Source organism: Polyodon spathula, chromosome 15 (genome assembly GCF_017654505.1).
Source record: "Polyodon spathula isolate WHYD16114869_AA chromosome 15, ASM1765450v1, whole genome shotgun sequence".
In the NCBI taxonomy this organism is placed as follows: Eukaryota; Metazoa; Chordata; class Actinopteri; order Acipenseriformes; family Polyodontidae; genus Polyodon; species Polyodon spathula.
The window spans coordinates 32782315-32798487 of record NC_054548.1 but is presented as its reverse complement, the minus strand read 5'-3'; the positions used below and the strand labels follow the sequence as shown (position 1 = coordinate 32798487).

The window sequence follows — 16173 nt, the reverse complement described above, 5'->3', positions numbered from 1 at the left end:
CTGCCTCACTAGTGAAGAATAACCCACAAAAGAGTTTAATTGGTACAGTTTGAAGAGTACCTATTTCGGTATTATCTTCTTTAATTGTTGTGACCAGGACAATGTAAGATGTGACTGCATGATATTGGTGCTCACACCTAAGCCTGTTGTGGCACCAAGACACAGGATAAAATACAAATACATTTCAAAGCTGCTGGTGTTGCAGTGGTAGTAATATATATTCCTAATTTAAATACAAAAATGTATAGGAGTTAAAAAAAAAGTATGATCTGGGACATATTTCGGTTTCATGAGTGGTACATTCTCTTGTGCGGCCCCTCATCCCATGCAACCTCTGGAAATTGGCCCTCCATCACCAAAACTTTGGGAACCCCTGATCTAGACAATGTGGGGAAGCTATAAAATGGCCAGCAAGATGCTCAGATATATTGTGAAAAGTGTTGAATTTAAATCAAGGGAAGTAGTGTTAAAACTGTACAATGCATTAGTAAGACCTCATCTAGAATATTGTGTTCAGTTCTGGTCACCTCACTACAAAAAGGATATTGCTGCTCTGGAAAGAATGCAAAGAAAAGCAACCAGAATTATTCTGGGTTTTAAAGGCATGTCATATGCAGACAGGCTAAAATAATTGAATCTATTCAGTCTTGAACAAAGAATACTACGTGACAATCTGATTCAAGCAATTAAAATTCTAAAAGGTATTGACAATATCGACCAAAGGGACTTTTTTGACCTGAAAAAAGAAACAAGGACTAGAAAATAGGAGGCACTTTTTTACACAGAGAATTGTGAGTCTGGAACCAACTCCACCGTAATGTTATTGAAACTGACACCCTGGGTTCCTTCAAGAAGCTACTTACAACCAAACGAACAAGACAGGCCGAATGGCCTCCTCTCTTTTGTAATCTTTCTTATGTTCTTATGTTATGAGTAGGTGACTGAGTTAGAAAGGTAATAAACCGAGCGGTACAGTGACAGTTGATTTAGTACCGGTTTGGTGCCTTAGCGCTGGTTCAGTACGGTACAGTACCTTTGATACAGCAGTTTGAACCAAGATGAACTGGTGAGTTTGCTACTCTCGGTAGGGTTCGGTCTGGGCAAACCAACACAGTCCGAACGTGTACAAGACTAAGGGAAGCCCGCTGTTAGAGCACTAACAGCCTTCATAATGGTGCTGCAAGCAGGCACCAAGACGGCAACGAAACTCTGTGGGAAGTAACTGCTAGCAGTCTGACCCAAAGTGCATGTCTCGGTCAATGCAGAACTGCTGCGCCCAGCAGCTGCATTCTGCAAAAAAACAGAAAAAACACACACAAGAAAAAACTCTCACACAAAACAGTAATAATACAATTACAGTTCAAAATATATTACAGTCTCTCACACAAACAAAACTTTCATTTGAACTTCAACCGAAGCTAAGCAGCCTGTAAGAGAGCACAAGTCAGCTGACTTAAGTTGTTTGGTTCCTGGGAAGGGGCGACTGGAGCCGCCGGCATCGCACAGGGCACAAGGCCACTGCGGGACATCACAATAACAACAGGCTGAGTGCAAAAAATTAAGTGTAATTAGTAAAACTAATACAACATAAAAAATTATTGCATTTAATATTGTCAAATTACATAAAAGCGAGAATACGCATATAGAAGTATATGTTACTTATCTGTCTGTGGCTCTCCCATAAGGTTCAGTTCTGTGAAAGGAAAAAGTGTGCTAGTGTCACAGGCACTGTGGTATAGCTATTCAGGTTTCAGGGTCTTTAGGAGGTAAACACCCATTTGGTAATGGTTACATTTTGTACTTTAAAAGGACCTGTTAAAAACTGTATCAACTCAGTTATTATCTTAGGGGGATTAGTGGATTCCTTCCTTGTGCAAATAAATCCACATCTTGCGAATGTTACCCTTTAACTGTGAAATGTTTTATTTTACCATCTAACATGAAAGGCTGTTAACACTGTTCTTAATTCTTCCATCATGTGACTGCTGACAGTGGTTTTGAAAGGGTGTGCCATGAAGTTGGCCTGCGACTCTCCTTGGGACCTGAGAGAGACACTCCAAGCCACACTGAGACAGGCTGTTGGGCACCTTTCCTCTCCTGCAGATCATGTAATCCGCTGTGTTGCACTCCACTCTGTATTGTTGCAGAGACAAAGTTACAGGGAGCAAGGACAGGGACATGTCTACAGCTGGTGAGATATAGCGGGGAAGTGGGTAAATAGTAAACAACACACGATACCAGGGCTTCGCAAACCCGGTCCTCTGGACCCCAATGTCTTCTGGTATTCAACTGAGCTTTCAATTGCTTAACTAAACCTTTAATTGAACTAATAATTTACTTAATTTGACCTTTTAATTGTTATCCGCTCTTAAAAAAAATGTATAAGTAACCTGAAGTCTGCAACATTTTTGGAGCTGAGGACAATTAAAAAGGTAAAATCATGCAAATGATTTGTCCAATTAAGGGTTTAGTAATTGAGCGCTGTGTTGGAATGGAAACCAGAAGACACTGCACCCCCTGTTCCCCATCCCTGTCATTTCTTTAAAAATGAATTTGGATGTTAGGAATTAGGATGGTATATTTGCTCACGTTTCATAGCTTTGATTAAATATTATTTCTGAATCTGTCCTTTAACATGTTTGAAGGGAACAAGGGATAAAAATCAGCTCCCATGGCTTCCAGCTCGGGATCGGGTCGGTCCTGAGTGGATGCAACCGAGCCAGACCCCTGCGCTGGCTCTGTGACCTTCCCCCCAGACTCTTTACCAATCGTCCCCACCTGAAACTTCTCAGACTCCCTCCATTGCCAGCCCTTATTCTTAGCAGCAAGGCATTCCCTTTTCATTTTTCAGGGTTTAAATCTATTGCAATACCATGCCGGTTTGCAAAAGGAAAAGATCTCTCCAATTACTTCCTCTTTCTTAGCCAATAGGGAGGACTGGGCCATCACAGCAGCCAACCAATCTTTGAACTGCTCGCAGTCCCCCCCCCCCAGAACTACAGGCACTGGCAACCGAGGACATAAACCCAATTGCACTTGTGTCACCTGCTGGCCAATTTTTTAATTCATGTATGCAGTGAATTAGGTATACAATTTATTTATATATAAATTAGTCTCTAGGCACCCTGTTTAAGAACGTTCAAATGTTAATAATTGAGATACCATAATAGTTTGGTGAGATCATGTAGAGTTCTGATTCCCTTGACAATAACCGACATTCACACAACGTGTCAGAAATATAAAATAATAGTTTAAGAATAAACAGATGCACAACTAATCTAATATTACAGAAAGGAAAGGCTGTTGGTTAGAGGTATGCGTCAATAGTGTATAGTTCATTGATTCCATAGTCAAACGATTACAACGACCATAACGTCATTATCATACATGGTTAACATACTAATATTGAATATGGCTTATCACACAAAGTGTCTACTTTGCATTAGTATTTTCAATACCCGTTTCTCGTTGTAGTCGATCATGTCAATATGCACGAGAATTAATTCAACTTCCAATTCAAAATGGAATCCAACATTCAATTACCTAATTTAGCAAATTAGTTTTGCTGTGTTAATTTAGTTTAGACATTTATCTATTTATTTTTAATTGATAGCATTTGCTTCAGTTACTTTCTCAAGTCATAAAATATTTAATATTAGACATGTTGAATACTTATCTATTTCCATATGAAGAAGTCAATCTGTGTCAATGAAGACTGCATCTCTCTGGATCCAAAGCTCCAATGAAGACGGTACTTTGCTGTACACATTGTGCTGCATGGGCTCGCAATAAACAAATAGTTATTTTCAAATGGAGATCAGCTTGTTGATCGCCAAGTCTTGCAGCATTATAGTTGTTGGCAGTTTTCCAACTGGAAATAGTTCTGTTGACCAGATGTAACTCAGTTCAGATAAAGTGTTGTAATTGAAAAGTTATATAGTTCGTAGAAGTGTTCTTTTTGCAATTCTTCTGTACGGCTGGCTATACTTCCAGTTACTGTTTCAATCTCTCGTAGGGCAAAAAGCTGATTTTAGCTATTCTTCAGAACATTGGTTCTTCCTTGCCTTCCATGAATTTGAGGACTTATTCTCCCATGTTTACGCACCTTTCTTCAGAGCAGTTTAGCTTCCATTTCATTCCTCATAACTCCAGTCCACGTCTAGTGGGTGGACACTCCTCGAGCACACCTCATTTGCAGAGAGCAATCTTAGGCAGCTCTTATGGGCAGCATGTCCTTTGAAAGTCACGTGGCTGGTTTTGTTGTCTGGACTTCCACCCTGTGATTGGTTAGTTTGGTTATTTTGGGCTATGCCCAAGTCCACATGGATTGTTTCTCATTGGTTGTTCTCCTTCAGATAGAGCCCATTGTTCTCAATTTTTCTGTGGTTTAAATGATTCATTCAATGATAGGTAAAGATAAAACACTTGTCCAGCAGTTAGTTTACGACTCTTTCTAAAAGCGTTCTTTGTCAGTGGGGGAGTTTGTGACCAGAAACCAAGACACAGAGAATGGCTTAAGACACCCCCTTTGTAAATTTCAGTTCAGTTAATTTCATACACATAATGATATTATGATCCACTCTGACGCTAAAAGTACTTTGTCAGGTCGGCGAGTGGCAACGTCAGGCCAGATGCAGGAACAGAAAACAAACAAGAAAGTACTGCAGTCCAAAAGACGTGTGGCGCACCGTTTTATTTTAAATACAAAAACAAAATAAAAGGTTTAACAAAAACACTGCTCACACAGCAAATGAAACCGGTAAACAAACAAAGTCTAAAATACAAAGAAAATAGTTTAATAACGTACTAACCCACAGCCACACATTACCACAAGGTTTTAGATTTAAAACAAAACAAAACAAAACACACGGAATAAACAAACACAAAATAACATGGGCGGAGAGGGAGACCCCGTTCTAAAAAATAAGTCATGTACAGGGCTTCTCGCCCGGTTACACCCCCACCCCACCCCCCACCCCCTTGTGCAAAGCAAACATGGCCCCAACGGCCACTTCCCCCCTCAGTCTCAAAGTCCCGGAAGAGGAGAAGGACGCTGTCCATAGGAGTGGCCGTGGTGGGAGGTCCTTCAGCCCCCACATCTTCATGGCCGGCAGCTCCTCTTTGTGGGGCTCCGACCACCGTACTTCCTGCCGCGAAAGTGCGGCTGGGGGAACTGGTCTCCTGACCTTCACCCCCTTCTTCATGGCTGGCAGCTCCCCTTATGGGGCTCCAGCCATTGTATTACCTGCTGCCTGGCAGGACTGGCAGCGACCTCAGGCAAAGCAGGAACCTCTGGAACCCTAGGGTAGGCAAAGGAGACACAGGCAGCCCTAGGCGATGTGGGACCTTCGGCAGCCCTAGGCGAAGCGGGACCCTCAGCAACCCCAGGTGAAGCAGAACCCTCAGTAACCCCAGGCAAAACGAGACCTTCAGCAACCCTTGGAGATAAAAAGGAGTCACAGACAGGCCCAGGCGATGGCAACCCCAGGCGGTGAACAACCCCGCTACCCCAGGCGTCGAGACAGTCAGCAATCCGCTAGTTCTCGCAGACATGGCATCCCTATGCATTGTCAAGGCAGGCATCCCCGGGGCATAGCAACGTATTGTCCCTCGTTCCGGCGACGTCAGAGGGGAGCCATGACTAGTGGGATGCTGGGGTCTTGACCCCCTCTTCGGGTAACCATTTTCCGGCGGTTTTCTCCCATGCTCCCACAGGGTACCTTTGGATACGTCCCCACGACTACTGGATGACGTAGGACAGCATCCGGGTACCTGGCCCTTTTATGGTTGACGAAGGAAAGGGAGCTCCTGCTTCTTTCCCTCTGGTGTGGTCGAAACGACGAGACGAGGTCCACTCCACCTCTGTCTTCGTTGGGAGACGAGAAGCAACTCCACCACCTGCTCTGCTCCAGTCGTGGTGGAGACAGAGTCCACTGCTCCTCTTCTCCACCGATGAGAGGCGGCAGAACCTCCTCTCCTTCTGGCAGCAAAGGCAGCCAGTGGCTCCTCCCCTGGCTGGCGGCTCCTCCCCTTCTTGCTGCGAAGGTGGCAGGGGCTCCTCCCCTTCTGGCTGCAGTGGGGAAACCAGCCATGCTCTCTCTGCTGGTGGAGGTGGGAGCGGCAAGCAGTCCTCCCACGGTGGTGGAGGTGGAACCAGCAGGTATTCTCCCTCTGCTGGTGGAGGTGGGAGCTGCACGCAGTCCTCCCACGGAGGTGGAGGTGGAACCAGCAGGTATTCTCCCTCTGCTGGTGAGGATGGGCACAGCAGGCATTCTTCTAGTGGGAGGGGGCAGTTGAGTGGAAAGTGCCCCCACTCCCCACAGAGGTAGCACTCCTGTGTCACCCCTATGGTGTGGAGGAAGGCTTCCCCAGCTGCTCTCCTCCAGTGGCTGTGGTGGGACCAGCAGGCACTCTTCCTCTGCTGGGGCAGGCTTGGGCTGTGGCTGTTCGGGATCCTCCCTCTTGGGTGTTGGCTGGGTCTGGTCTCTCGCCCAGAACCACTCTGTTGCATCCCCAACCAGGCCCTGGTTCCAGGCCTCCTCATACTGGGGGTCGCCATAGGGGCAGTCCTCCCGAATGTGCCCAAACTCACCACAGGCTCCGCACATGGGGGCCCCTTCAGCCCTCCATTCTTCCTGCTCGGCTGCCCAGTCCAGGGGTCCAAACCAAGTTGGAGCCCGGGGGTCCAGACCAAGTCGGGCCCAGTTTTGTGGAGAAACAATGACGCCAACGACGACGATAAAAAGTGCTGCTGGAAAGGAGAAGAAGGAGGGTAGAGAAGAGGAGAAGGAGTGGGGTTTTGCAAAATATATATTTTTTTTGTTTTAAAACATTTAAAAAATTTGCGGTTTTATCCGCCATGAATCCCCGGGCGCAGGGTGATCCCAACTATGACACCACATGTGACAGTCCTGCAAGTGGTGACATCAGGGCAGTCAGATGCAGGAACAGAAAACAAACAAGCAAGTACTGCAGTCCAAAAGGTTTTCTGCACACCGTGGTGCGCCGTTTTATTTTAAATACAAAAACAAAATAAAAAGTTTAACAAATAAATACTCCAAGTCAGGCTGGGCATTCGCCTTCACTGATCCTAGATTGTGTGTATTTTGTAATTTCTTCCTTCTCTCTCGCTCTCGTTCCGCCTCTCGAACACCCACCAGGAACTGAGACACGTGGCAGGTTTATATACCATGGCCGAGGGGTTTAACTAGTTAGTAATTATTCTATTACCCCTCGGCTACAATCTGAGTTTATTAATTATGTGTGACTGCCGGCTAGTTTAACAACGCACTAGCCGACAGCCACACATTACCACAAGGTTTTAGATTTAAAACAAAACACACACAATAAACAAACACAAAATAACACAGGGGCGGAGGGGGAGAACCTGTTCTAAAAATAAATTATGTACAGGGCTCCACGCCCTGTTGCACGTACATTTTGGGATAAGCGCACACCCCCATGAATACATTTAATATGCACCTGTCCCATTATTTGCTTATGCCCCGGTGAGATTAAGCTGTCTTGTAATAGTGACTGACTACACCCTTAATGTAAGAGAGAGTCGTGTATCATCTACTGATACAGGAATAACAAAACCTGTCTGCTGGAGTGACTGATGAAATGGAACAGTCTTATCTGGTCGGATGAGATCACATCCTATAGTGAGGCAATCCCGGTCGATGTGGCTCATTTGCCAGCTTGTTCCACACATCAGTGAACTGGTTTCTCGCCACGAAGCTTCAGCAGGAGGTTGAAAAAAGGAGCCATCAAAGGGGCTCGATGGTAGGGTGGCTGTGCAAGACCAACACTGCAGCAGCCCGTGAGTGACCGCACCCTACCCCAGGTCTCGGGCTGGGAGCTCCCGCCGCCACACTTTGTCCAAAGATCAGACTACCTCTCTCCCACAGTCCGTTCAGCCTCCCTGGGGCCAGTAGAGAGGATGATGCTGGAGTAGCACTGTTTCCAGGCAGCTTAGCTGCTGTTGGTTCTGCTGCCTGGTACTGCTCTGATCCAGGGTGACGGTCGGTTGCCATTTCACCCACAAACTCGGCCCCGGAGCCAAGCACTGCAGAAACCACTCGACTACAAATATCTCCTCCAGGCTGGCAGTGGTGATTGCTCCCGGGTTCAACCAAACCTGGACGTAATCCTGCAAGTGATGAGCAATGGCCCTGGGGTGTTTCTCCCCTGCAAAGCTCTCCTTTCGGAATTTAGTATAGCCCTCCGGAGTTGCCCCCATGCACTTGAGGTTGGCCGCATGCATGGGGGAGTCCATCATCAACGTGAAATTCAGGGTCCTCACGGCCACCTGCGCCTCCCCCGTCAGCTATGGCAGGAGGTAGCTAGCCCACTGCTCTCGGGCCCACCCGGCAGATATCGTCATAGCCACAAATACCTCCAGGTGTGCTTCTGGCCGATCCTCTGCCAACATTTTCATTGGCCGCTGTAGCCATTGGTCTGGCCTCGCAGCTCTTACACTCCCCAGCACCACCGCAGTAAGGGTTTCGTGCAGGAGATCCATTATGGCGGTGAATTGCTGGGGATCCATTCTTCTCCCTTGTTTTGTGCTGCTGTGTTTGGGCAGTGCCAGTGAATTCCACTCTGACACCACATCTGGAAGGATGGGGGTATTCACTGACACGGGAGCCATTGGATAACACCGCACAGGTGCCCAATTTTATTTATTTCCTTTTAGTCCACAGAGTGCGCTGTTGTCTGTGGCCTGAATACCGGCAACGGTAATCAGGACTACAAGGTTACTAACACAGGTATACACAGGCGCACACAGTTGCTCAAAAATAATAATGAAAACCAAAAGATGAAATCAAAAGGTAAAACAAAACACAGTAATAAAACTACAAAACAAAAGTGCTGCTTACACAGGGCCCCCACTGCGAGATGCCGGTCAGCTCGGGTCTTCGCCCTACGCTCGGCTATTCAATTTATACACTGGGGTGGCCAGAGTTCACCGTATCTCTACACATGTCCCCTTGGGTATATCATTTATTTTTTTAAGGCGGGCTGTCTTCCTCTGCCATGCTTGCCTGTTTTGTTCTCTCGCTCCAACCACTGGCTGCCTGGTCTTTGTTTACACTGGCGTTCTCAGCCAGCGTCTCTGGGTATTTCCAATCACAGCCACCCGAATGCATAACCAAGCGCAGTACTTATGGGCCAAGCAATCCCCCAACGCCTGCCTCTCAGCCACTCAGTGAGAGGGAAAGCCAACACACTCTCTTCTCCACCTCTCCGTGTCATCGCCATGACTGACAGGCGGATCTTACAAGGCTACTGCCCTTTTCCTGCAGAACCATGCATGTGCCAGACAGTCAGCACAGATCTCCCCTGTTACACCACCCCTCATGGCTTTGTGCCCAGGGCAGCTGCCCCGCTCTAGTTACGACTCTGCCCTGCACTATACTGTAAATACCAGGGATAGAATGACTACCAATTTAAGGAATAGTTGAGGTAAAAACAGTATACTAGTTAACTACTTAACAAAGATGTTTATTTATTAATGTTCTAAAATGTCAATTATATGTTAATGGATTGCTACCACAACTGCACTTCTCTCCATCTGAAACTGCATACTTCACAATTAATTCACAATCATGTGATGTGTGATTAGCTGACTACCAGCTTCTGAGGGTGACTAGTTGACTATTCGGTGCAAGTAGGTACACTGAAATTCCCATGAATATTCTGAACAAAGTCTAGTTATAGTAGCCGCAATCAAAGAATTACCACGTGGCAGGCCAATGGCAGAGTTCACTTCAAACCTTTTCTGTTTTTGTTTTTTTCATACAGGGCATAGTTCATAAATCACCCTGCATATAAACATTTCTCAGTGTTGGGTTTTAAGCGAACAAGCTTTCTAAATAAACAAAAGACAATAATGTCTTTTAAAACAATATTTATAAAAACAATGGGTTAACTTTAATAAAAGCACAGCAAAGTGCAATAAAGTTCAGTTAAAGCATAGTTAAGCATTTTAAAGCCCAGTAAGGTATAGTAAAGCATAATAAATAATTGTAAACAATGGTAAACTATGGTAAATGCATAGTATAACCATTGGAAAATCATGGGTAAACTGCATTATTACCATGGTGAACCTTTTATAAGAAAATAAATGCCCCATTCCCAGTTGTTTGTTGTTTCATCATACAAATGTGGATAACCACTGCATTGTGAGATGTGGCCAGGGTATACTGGTATTAGTTTTGTAAATATATTAAAAACTTAAATAGTCCCTGTATAATTTTTGAGTGTTTGTCTTTGTGCTGTTTTGTTGTTATTTATTTTTTATTATTATATTTAAAATGAGTATTCAATCATTTGAATTTTGGAGTGCTGTGGTGAGACAGGTATAACCCAAATTTTGTTTGACCAGTAAGTTGCGCTTACTCATATTTTGTCTCTCTTTAGGACCCAGGAGGACCTGTTTGCTGTGCTTGATGCCCAAGAAAAAATTAAAGGGTTGTGTGACAATACAGGAAAGGCACTGGAGTACATAGCAGGTGGTCAACCAATATTATGTCATGTGAATAAAAAGAGAGTGCCCACAGCTTTATAGGTGCAGCATTTTTCTCTTTTCTAGCAGCATGTGTGCTTGTACATTGCATAAAAATTATATTGTAACTGTATCATGGGGTGATTCTGTTGTAGCCATAGGCAGTGGTTCCCAACCTGTGGTCCGAGAGTAACAACACCCAAAATACATCTTTCTGATACATGCTCATTCTACTATTTGTGTTCACTGTTCAGGAAAAAAGAAACGCAATCTGGCTGAACCATTAAAACCACCTGTTATTTCTATATTATACATTTTTGGAAAGGTTAGCTGCGTATAGTAACAGAAGTTAATGTGAAAATAAAAGAGGCTATATTTGTTGCTTGACTTGTGAACTGTACCGTTGTATGACTGTGAATGGTCGATTTCAGCTCCATGTTATTATATGGGTTTATTCAGCCGAGTTTAATATCTCAGAAGACTATATACCAAAATTAAATTTGGTATTATTTCTGTAAATAATGTGTACAGTCTGTTGTGACACCATCATATCTAACGAAAATGCTATAAATTGACCATGCTGTACCCATCCCGTTTAAATTAGACATCACAGCTCACCAGAAGTGATAAGTAACATCCTGTAAACTCTCCAATCATTTTTAAATGTTTCAAATTGCTTCCCACCCACCTCATGTTTGTATTCCGGTGTTTTTTTTATATGCACATCGAGCGAAGTTGGCGACTCAGTGAGTGCAGTAAGTTGTGTTAGAAATAGATAAATTTGCTACACAATGTAACGATTGCGGGGACCAGCACTTGTATTTGCATTTACTGGATCTAAGGATGACCCAAGACCCAGTGTATTATTTGTCAGTAGGTTTTGTCAAACAAAACTCTTAATCCTGCAAAATTTAGATGCTATTTATCTACAAAGCATTCGGATTGTGAAAAAAAAAAATGACAAAAGAACTAGGAACTTTGACATCAGCAACTTTCAATGCACAAAATGACAACATTCCTTGATGAACTGGAAGCTCATTAAGTTAGGTACTTTCTATAAATATGTTACTTTCTACATGTACTTACACATATACACATACAAATTAGTTTAAAAATGCTTCTGGGAAAAAATGCGTGGCAAGTGGTCCGTGGGAAAACTCCAAAAAGGTTGGGAACCATTGGCTGCCGTAGGGGATATTCACTACTGCACCAGTCCCTGTGTGAGGGCACATGTGTGCACCAACTACATTTGTGATTATGAAGTTTTTTTTTTCTGCTGTTCACAAGCTGTCCTCTCTGGCTGAGCTAGGAAGGTAAGAGGACCCTCTAATACCCCTGTCTGTATGCACAGCTTTTAGGAGGGGGTGTTTATCGTCTTGGTTTTAATCAAGTTTTATGTTAAAGTATTACTCAAAAGAAGCTTACCTTAAAACGACTTTTTAAATATGACGTTGTTATAATTATAGCAGCTTTTAAAAAGTACTAAATACAAAACATTCAACAACTGTGATTACGACGACTGGCAGGCTTTTTTGTAGTTTCAGCAGTGTAAGTATTAAATAAATTACAGTACTTTTTCAAAACCACTGTAAACATAGGGGTGCCATAATTAAGATTTAACCCTAATTACATTTTGACATGAAACCTGCTTGTTTTTAGTCCTACTATGATTATATATTATGATTTAAAAAAGAAAAAAAGTTTTCTATCGGTAACATATCTCCACCCTTACCCCACTGCAGGCTCTCTGGTGTACGGTGGACACGTAGAGGACAATGGAGATCTGGAAGCCCTGCAAGCAGTGGCCAGCACCTGCCTAAGACTCCCAGCCCCTTTGTGGAGGAGTGGGCCCCATGTCCTCACAGACATCATTGGAGGCAGTGGGCATTGTGGTTAGTGGAACTAATGGGGGCGGGAAAAATTATTTCTGTATGATGCTACACAGTGGCGTAGCAAGGATTTTGTTTCCGGGGGGTTAGATTTTTGCAGATAGATTTTTTTTTTAATATACATTATTGCCTATGTAAAAAATAGCTACACTCCAAACTTGCCATTCTATATGCACCAGATATCATTGACGCACAGTTTTTCGACCAGGTGAAACATACATTGGCTTCATTGGTGAATATTCCTGTTATATTGGCTGGGGATTTCAATCAGCTATTCAATCCAGTATTAGACACTTCTCACCCTTCAGCCACACATTCTCCTAAAACTACTCAATTATTAAATGTGATTATAGGTTTTTTTTCTCGGCAGTCATAAAACATACAGCAGAATCGGTGATATTCTAGTATCCTGTAACATTTTGCGGTTTGTGAAGTCCACAGACTTCCAAACTATATTAATCTAGGAACATGCCCCTATGTCTTACACTTTCAATTTTATTCCGAGATAAAGCAGACCAAGCACTGGAGGTTTAATATTTAAGACTTCTACAGGATAAAGCTTTTGTTAAACATTTAACAGAGAGTTTGGAAGACTTCCTGGCACTTAACTTATCCTCAGAGGTGACCCACCATACTCTATGGGAGGTAATGAAATGTCACATTCAAAGTTGTACAATCTCATATGCTTCGCATCTGCTGCACTCCAGACTGCAGCAGATTAAAGCAGCAATTGAACTCAGTTTTTGTAACTCCAGGATGGACAGCTTACGTGCTTTTGAAAGCCAGACATAAAAAGCTGTCTAGAAATAAAACACAATATATTTTGCATAAATCTAGACAGCTTTATTATGAACATGCTGAACGCCAAGCAAATTGTTGGCTTTGCACTTAAAACAAAAGCAAAACAATTTACCTTTGTGGATGCAATCAGAGACACAATGGGAAGGATGGTTTCCCGTCCAGAGCAAGTAAACAAGAACTTATATATACTCTCGACTTTGCACATCTGAGGCAACAGTAGACATCAGTGTTATTGATGATTTTTTTGAACACCCTGGAATTACCCCAATTATCTCCTCAAGCTTCAATGCTAGACACGCTTCTGACGTTACAGGAGCTGGAGGATGCTATACGTGTAATGAAGAAGGGCCTTGCTCCAGGATTGGACGGTTTGCTGCCGGAACGTCCGTTTTTACTATGGAAATAGATTGGCCAACTCATTTTAAAGTGAATTAATTATTTGTTAGAAATTGGCTCCTTTCACACAGATTAGAAGTCTGCATTGATCTCTCCTTTTGAAAAAGGAGAAAGATCCTTTAGAATGTTCCAGCTATCGTCCGCTGTCTCTCTTGAATGCAGATATAAAAATGTATGCTAAATGTTTAGTCTGTCGACTTAACTCATGTATTCACTCCCTAATTCACCACAGTCAGATGGGTTTATGAAAGGACTTGCTTTGGATAATTTGTGTCGTTTGCTGCATGTTAAAGATTTGGCTGAGGGATCACCATAGCCCTCTGCTGTTTTGTCATTAGATAATAACATAAGAACATAAGAAAATTTACAAATGAGAGGAGGCCATTCGGCCCATCTTGCTCGTTTGGCTGTTAGTAGCTTATTGATGTTAGAAGCTCATGAAGCAGTTTCTTGAAGGATCCCAGGGTGTCAGCTTCAACAACATTACAGGGTTGGTTCCAGACTCCCACAATTCTCTGTGTAAAAAAGTGCCTCCTATTTTCTGTTCTGAATGCCCCTTTATCTAATCTCCATTTGTGACCTCTGGTCCTTGTTTCTTTTTTCAGGTCAAAAAAGTCCCTTGGGTCAACACTGTCAATACCTTTTAGAATTTTGAATGCTTGAATTAGGTCGCCACGTAGTCTTCTTTGTTCAAGACTGAATAGATTCAACTATTTTAGTCTGTCTGCATATGACATGCCTTTTAAACCCGGAATAATTCTGGTCACTCGTCTTTATACTGTTTCTAGTGCAGCAATATCCTTTGTGTAGCGAGGTGACCAGAACAGAACACAATATTCTAGATGAGGTCTTACTAATGCATTGTACAGTTTTAACATTACTTCCCTTGATTTAAATTCAACACTTTTCACTATATGTCCCAGCATTTTGATGGCCTTTTTACATTTTCACAAGAAAATGTACCACTCAAGAAATTGAAATATGCCCCAAATCATACCTTTTTTTATTTCCTATACATTTATGTATTTAAATTAGGAATGTATATTACTACCACTGCAGTAGTGTAAACACTACAGTAGTGAAACAAACTTTCTTAGTATTACTACTAGACACTTAGTCCATAAGCGTATACTGATTCCATAAGTAAACATTCAAAAATTTTGGAAACAGCAAGTAATAAGTTACATATAAAAGGGATTTAAAGGAGGCCTGAGGAATATGCTTAACTCAAAAAATGTTTATTAGAAGTAAATCTGGAACATGAAAAGGATATAGAAACCATATGCACATAAACAACGCGAAACAGTATATCAGCAAAGAATCATGTCGACAATAAGATGTAAACCGGTAAAGATCATTAATCTAACCAACAGGTTTTCAAATCAAATACAGACATGCACCATTGAACATATTGCACAGTTCAGAAAACAAACCACATACATACAACCTGGTACACATTGATTGTCAATAAAACAAAGCGTTAACCTTAGTTCAAATATCATTTTCAACCATAGTTCAGACCCCTTCATGAAAAACAAAACAAATCCAAAAAGCAAAGTTCCATGAAATAATATTCAAAACTCAGAATCCAATGAAAAATCAGAATGGCCATTCAGAAAAAATGAAAGAAAAGGTTTGATCTAACCCGGATGTTGATTGCAGTCCTCTGTATAGCTGTCTTTCCTTTGATTTCATTTAAACTGAGTGGTTTTAATAGTCCAGTCAATCTGTATTCTTCAACAAAAAAAAAAACAAAAAAACAACGGAGATCCAAAGCAGCGCAAAAACGGTCAAAAAGTACCAAGAAAAAACACACGTAATTAGCTTGACTGTACATGAAGCACCATCTAAACAGCAGGGATCCAAAGGTTCGAGTCCGTGTCAGACCTATCGAAGCAAAGGGTTTGAACATAAGAACATAAGAACATAAGAAAGTTTACAAACGAGAGGAGGCCATTCGGCCCATCTTGCTCGTTTGGTTGTTAGTAGCTTATTGATCCCAAAATCTCATCAAGCAGCTTCTTGCAGGATCCCAGGGTGTCAGCTTCAGCAACATTACTGGGGAGTTGATTCCAGACCCTCACAATTCTCTGTGTAAAAAAGTGTCTCCTATTTTCTGTTCTGAATGCCCCTTTTTCTAAACTCCATTTGTGACCCCTGGTCCTTGTTTCTCTTTTCAGGCTGAAAAAGTCCCTTGGGTCGACACTGTCAATACATTTTAGAATTTTGAATGCTTGAATTAGGTCGCCACGTAGTCTTCTTTGTTCAAGACTGAACAGATTCAATTCTTTTAGCCTGTCTGCATATGACATGCCTTTTAAGCCCGGAATAATTCTGGTCGCTCTTCTTTGCACTCTTTCTAGAGCAGCAATATCTTTTTTATAGCGAGGTGACCAGAACTGAACACAATATTCAAGATGAGGTCTTACTAGTGCATTGTACAGTTTTAACATTACTTCCCTTGATTTCAATTCAACACTTTTCACAATGTATCCGAGCATCTTGTTAGCCTTTTTTATAGCTTCCCCACATTGTCTAGATGAAGACATTTCTGAGTCAACAAAAACTCCTAGGTCT

The 16173-nt window shown here is 42.6% G+C and overlaps 1 protein-coding gene across 1 annotated transcript in view; it reads left to right on the top strand.

Moving 5' to 3' along the window:
- Window positions 1-16173, top strand: part of LOC121328037 (dynein heavy chain domain-containing protein 1) — a 75017-nt gene that overhangs the window by 39366 nt on the left and 19478 nt on the right. Inside the window, exons 17-19 of the mRNA XM_041272488.1 lie at window positions 1993-2191; window positions 10426-10517; window positions 12253-12402. Of these exons, the coding sequence (XP_041128422.1) occupies window positions 1993-2191; window positions 10426-10517; window positions 12253-12402 (441 nt within the window). The remainder of the gene's footprint in view (window positions 1-1992; window positions 2192-10425; window positions 10518-12252; window positions 12403-16173) is intronic.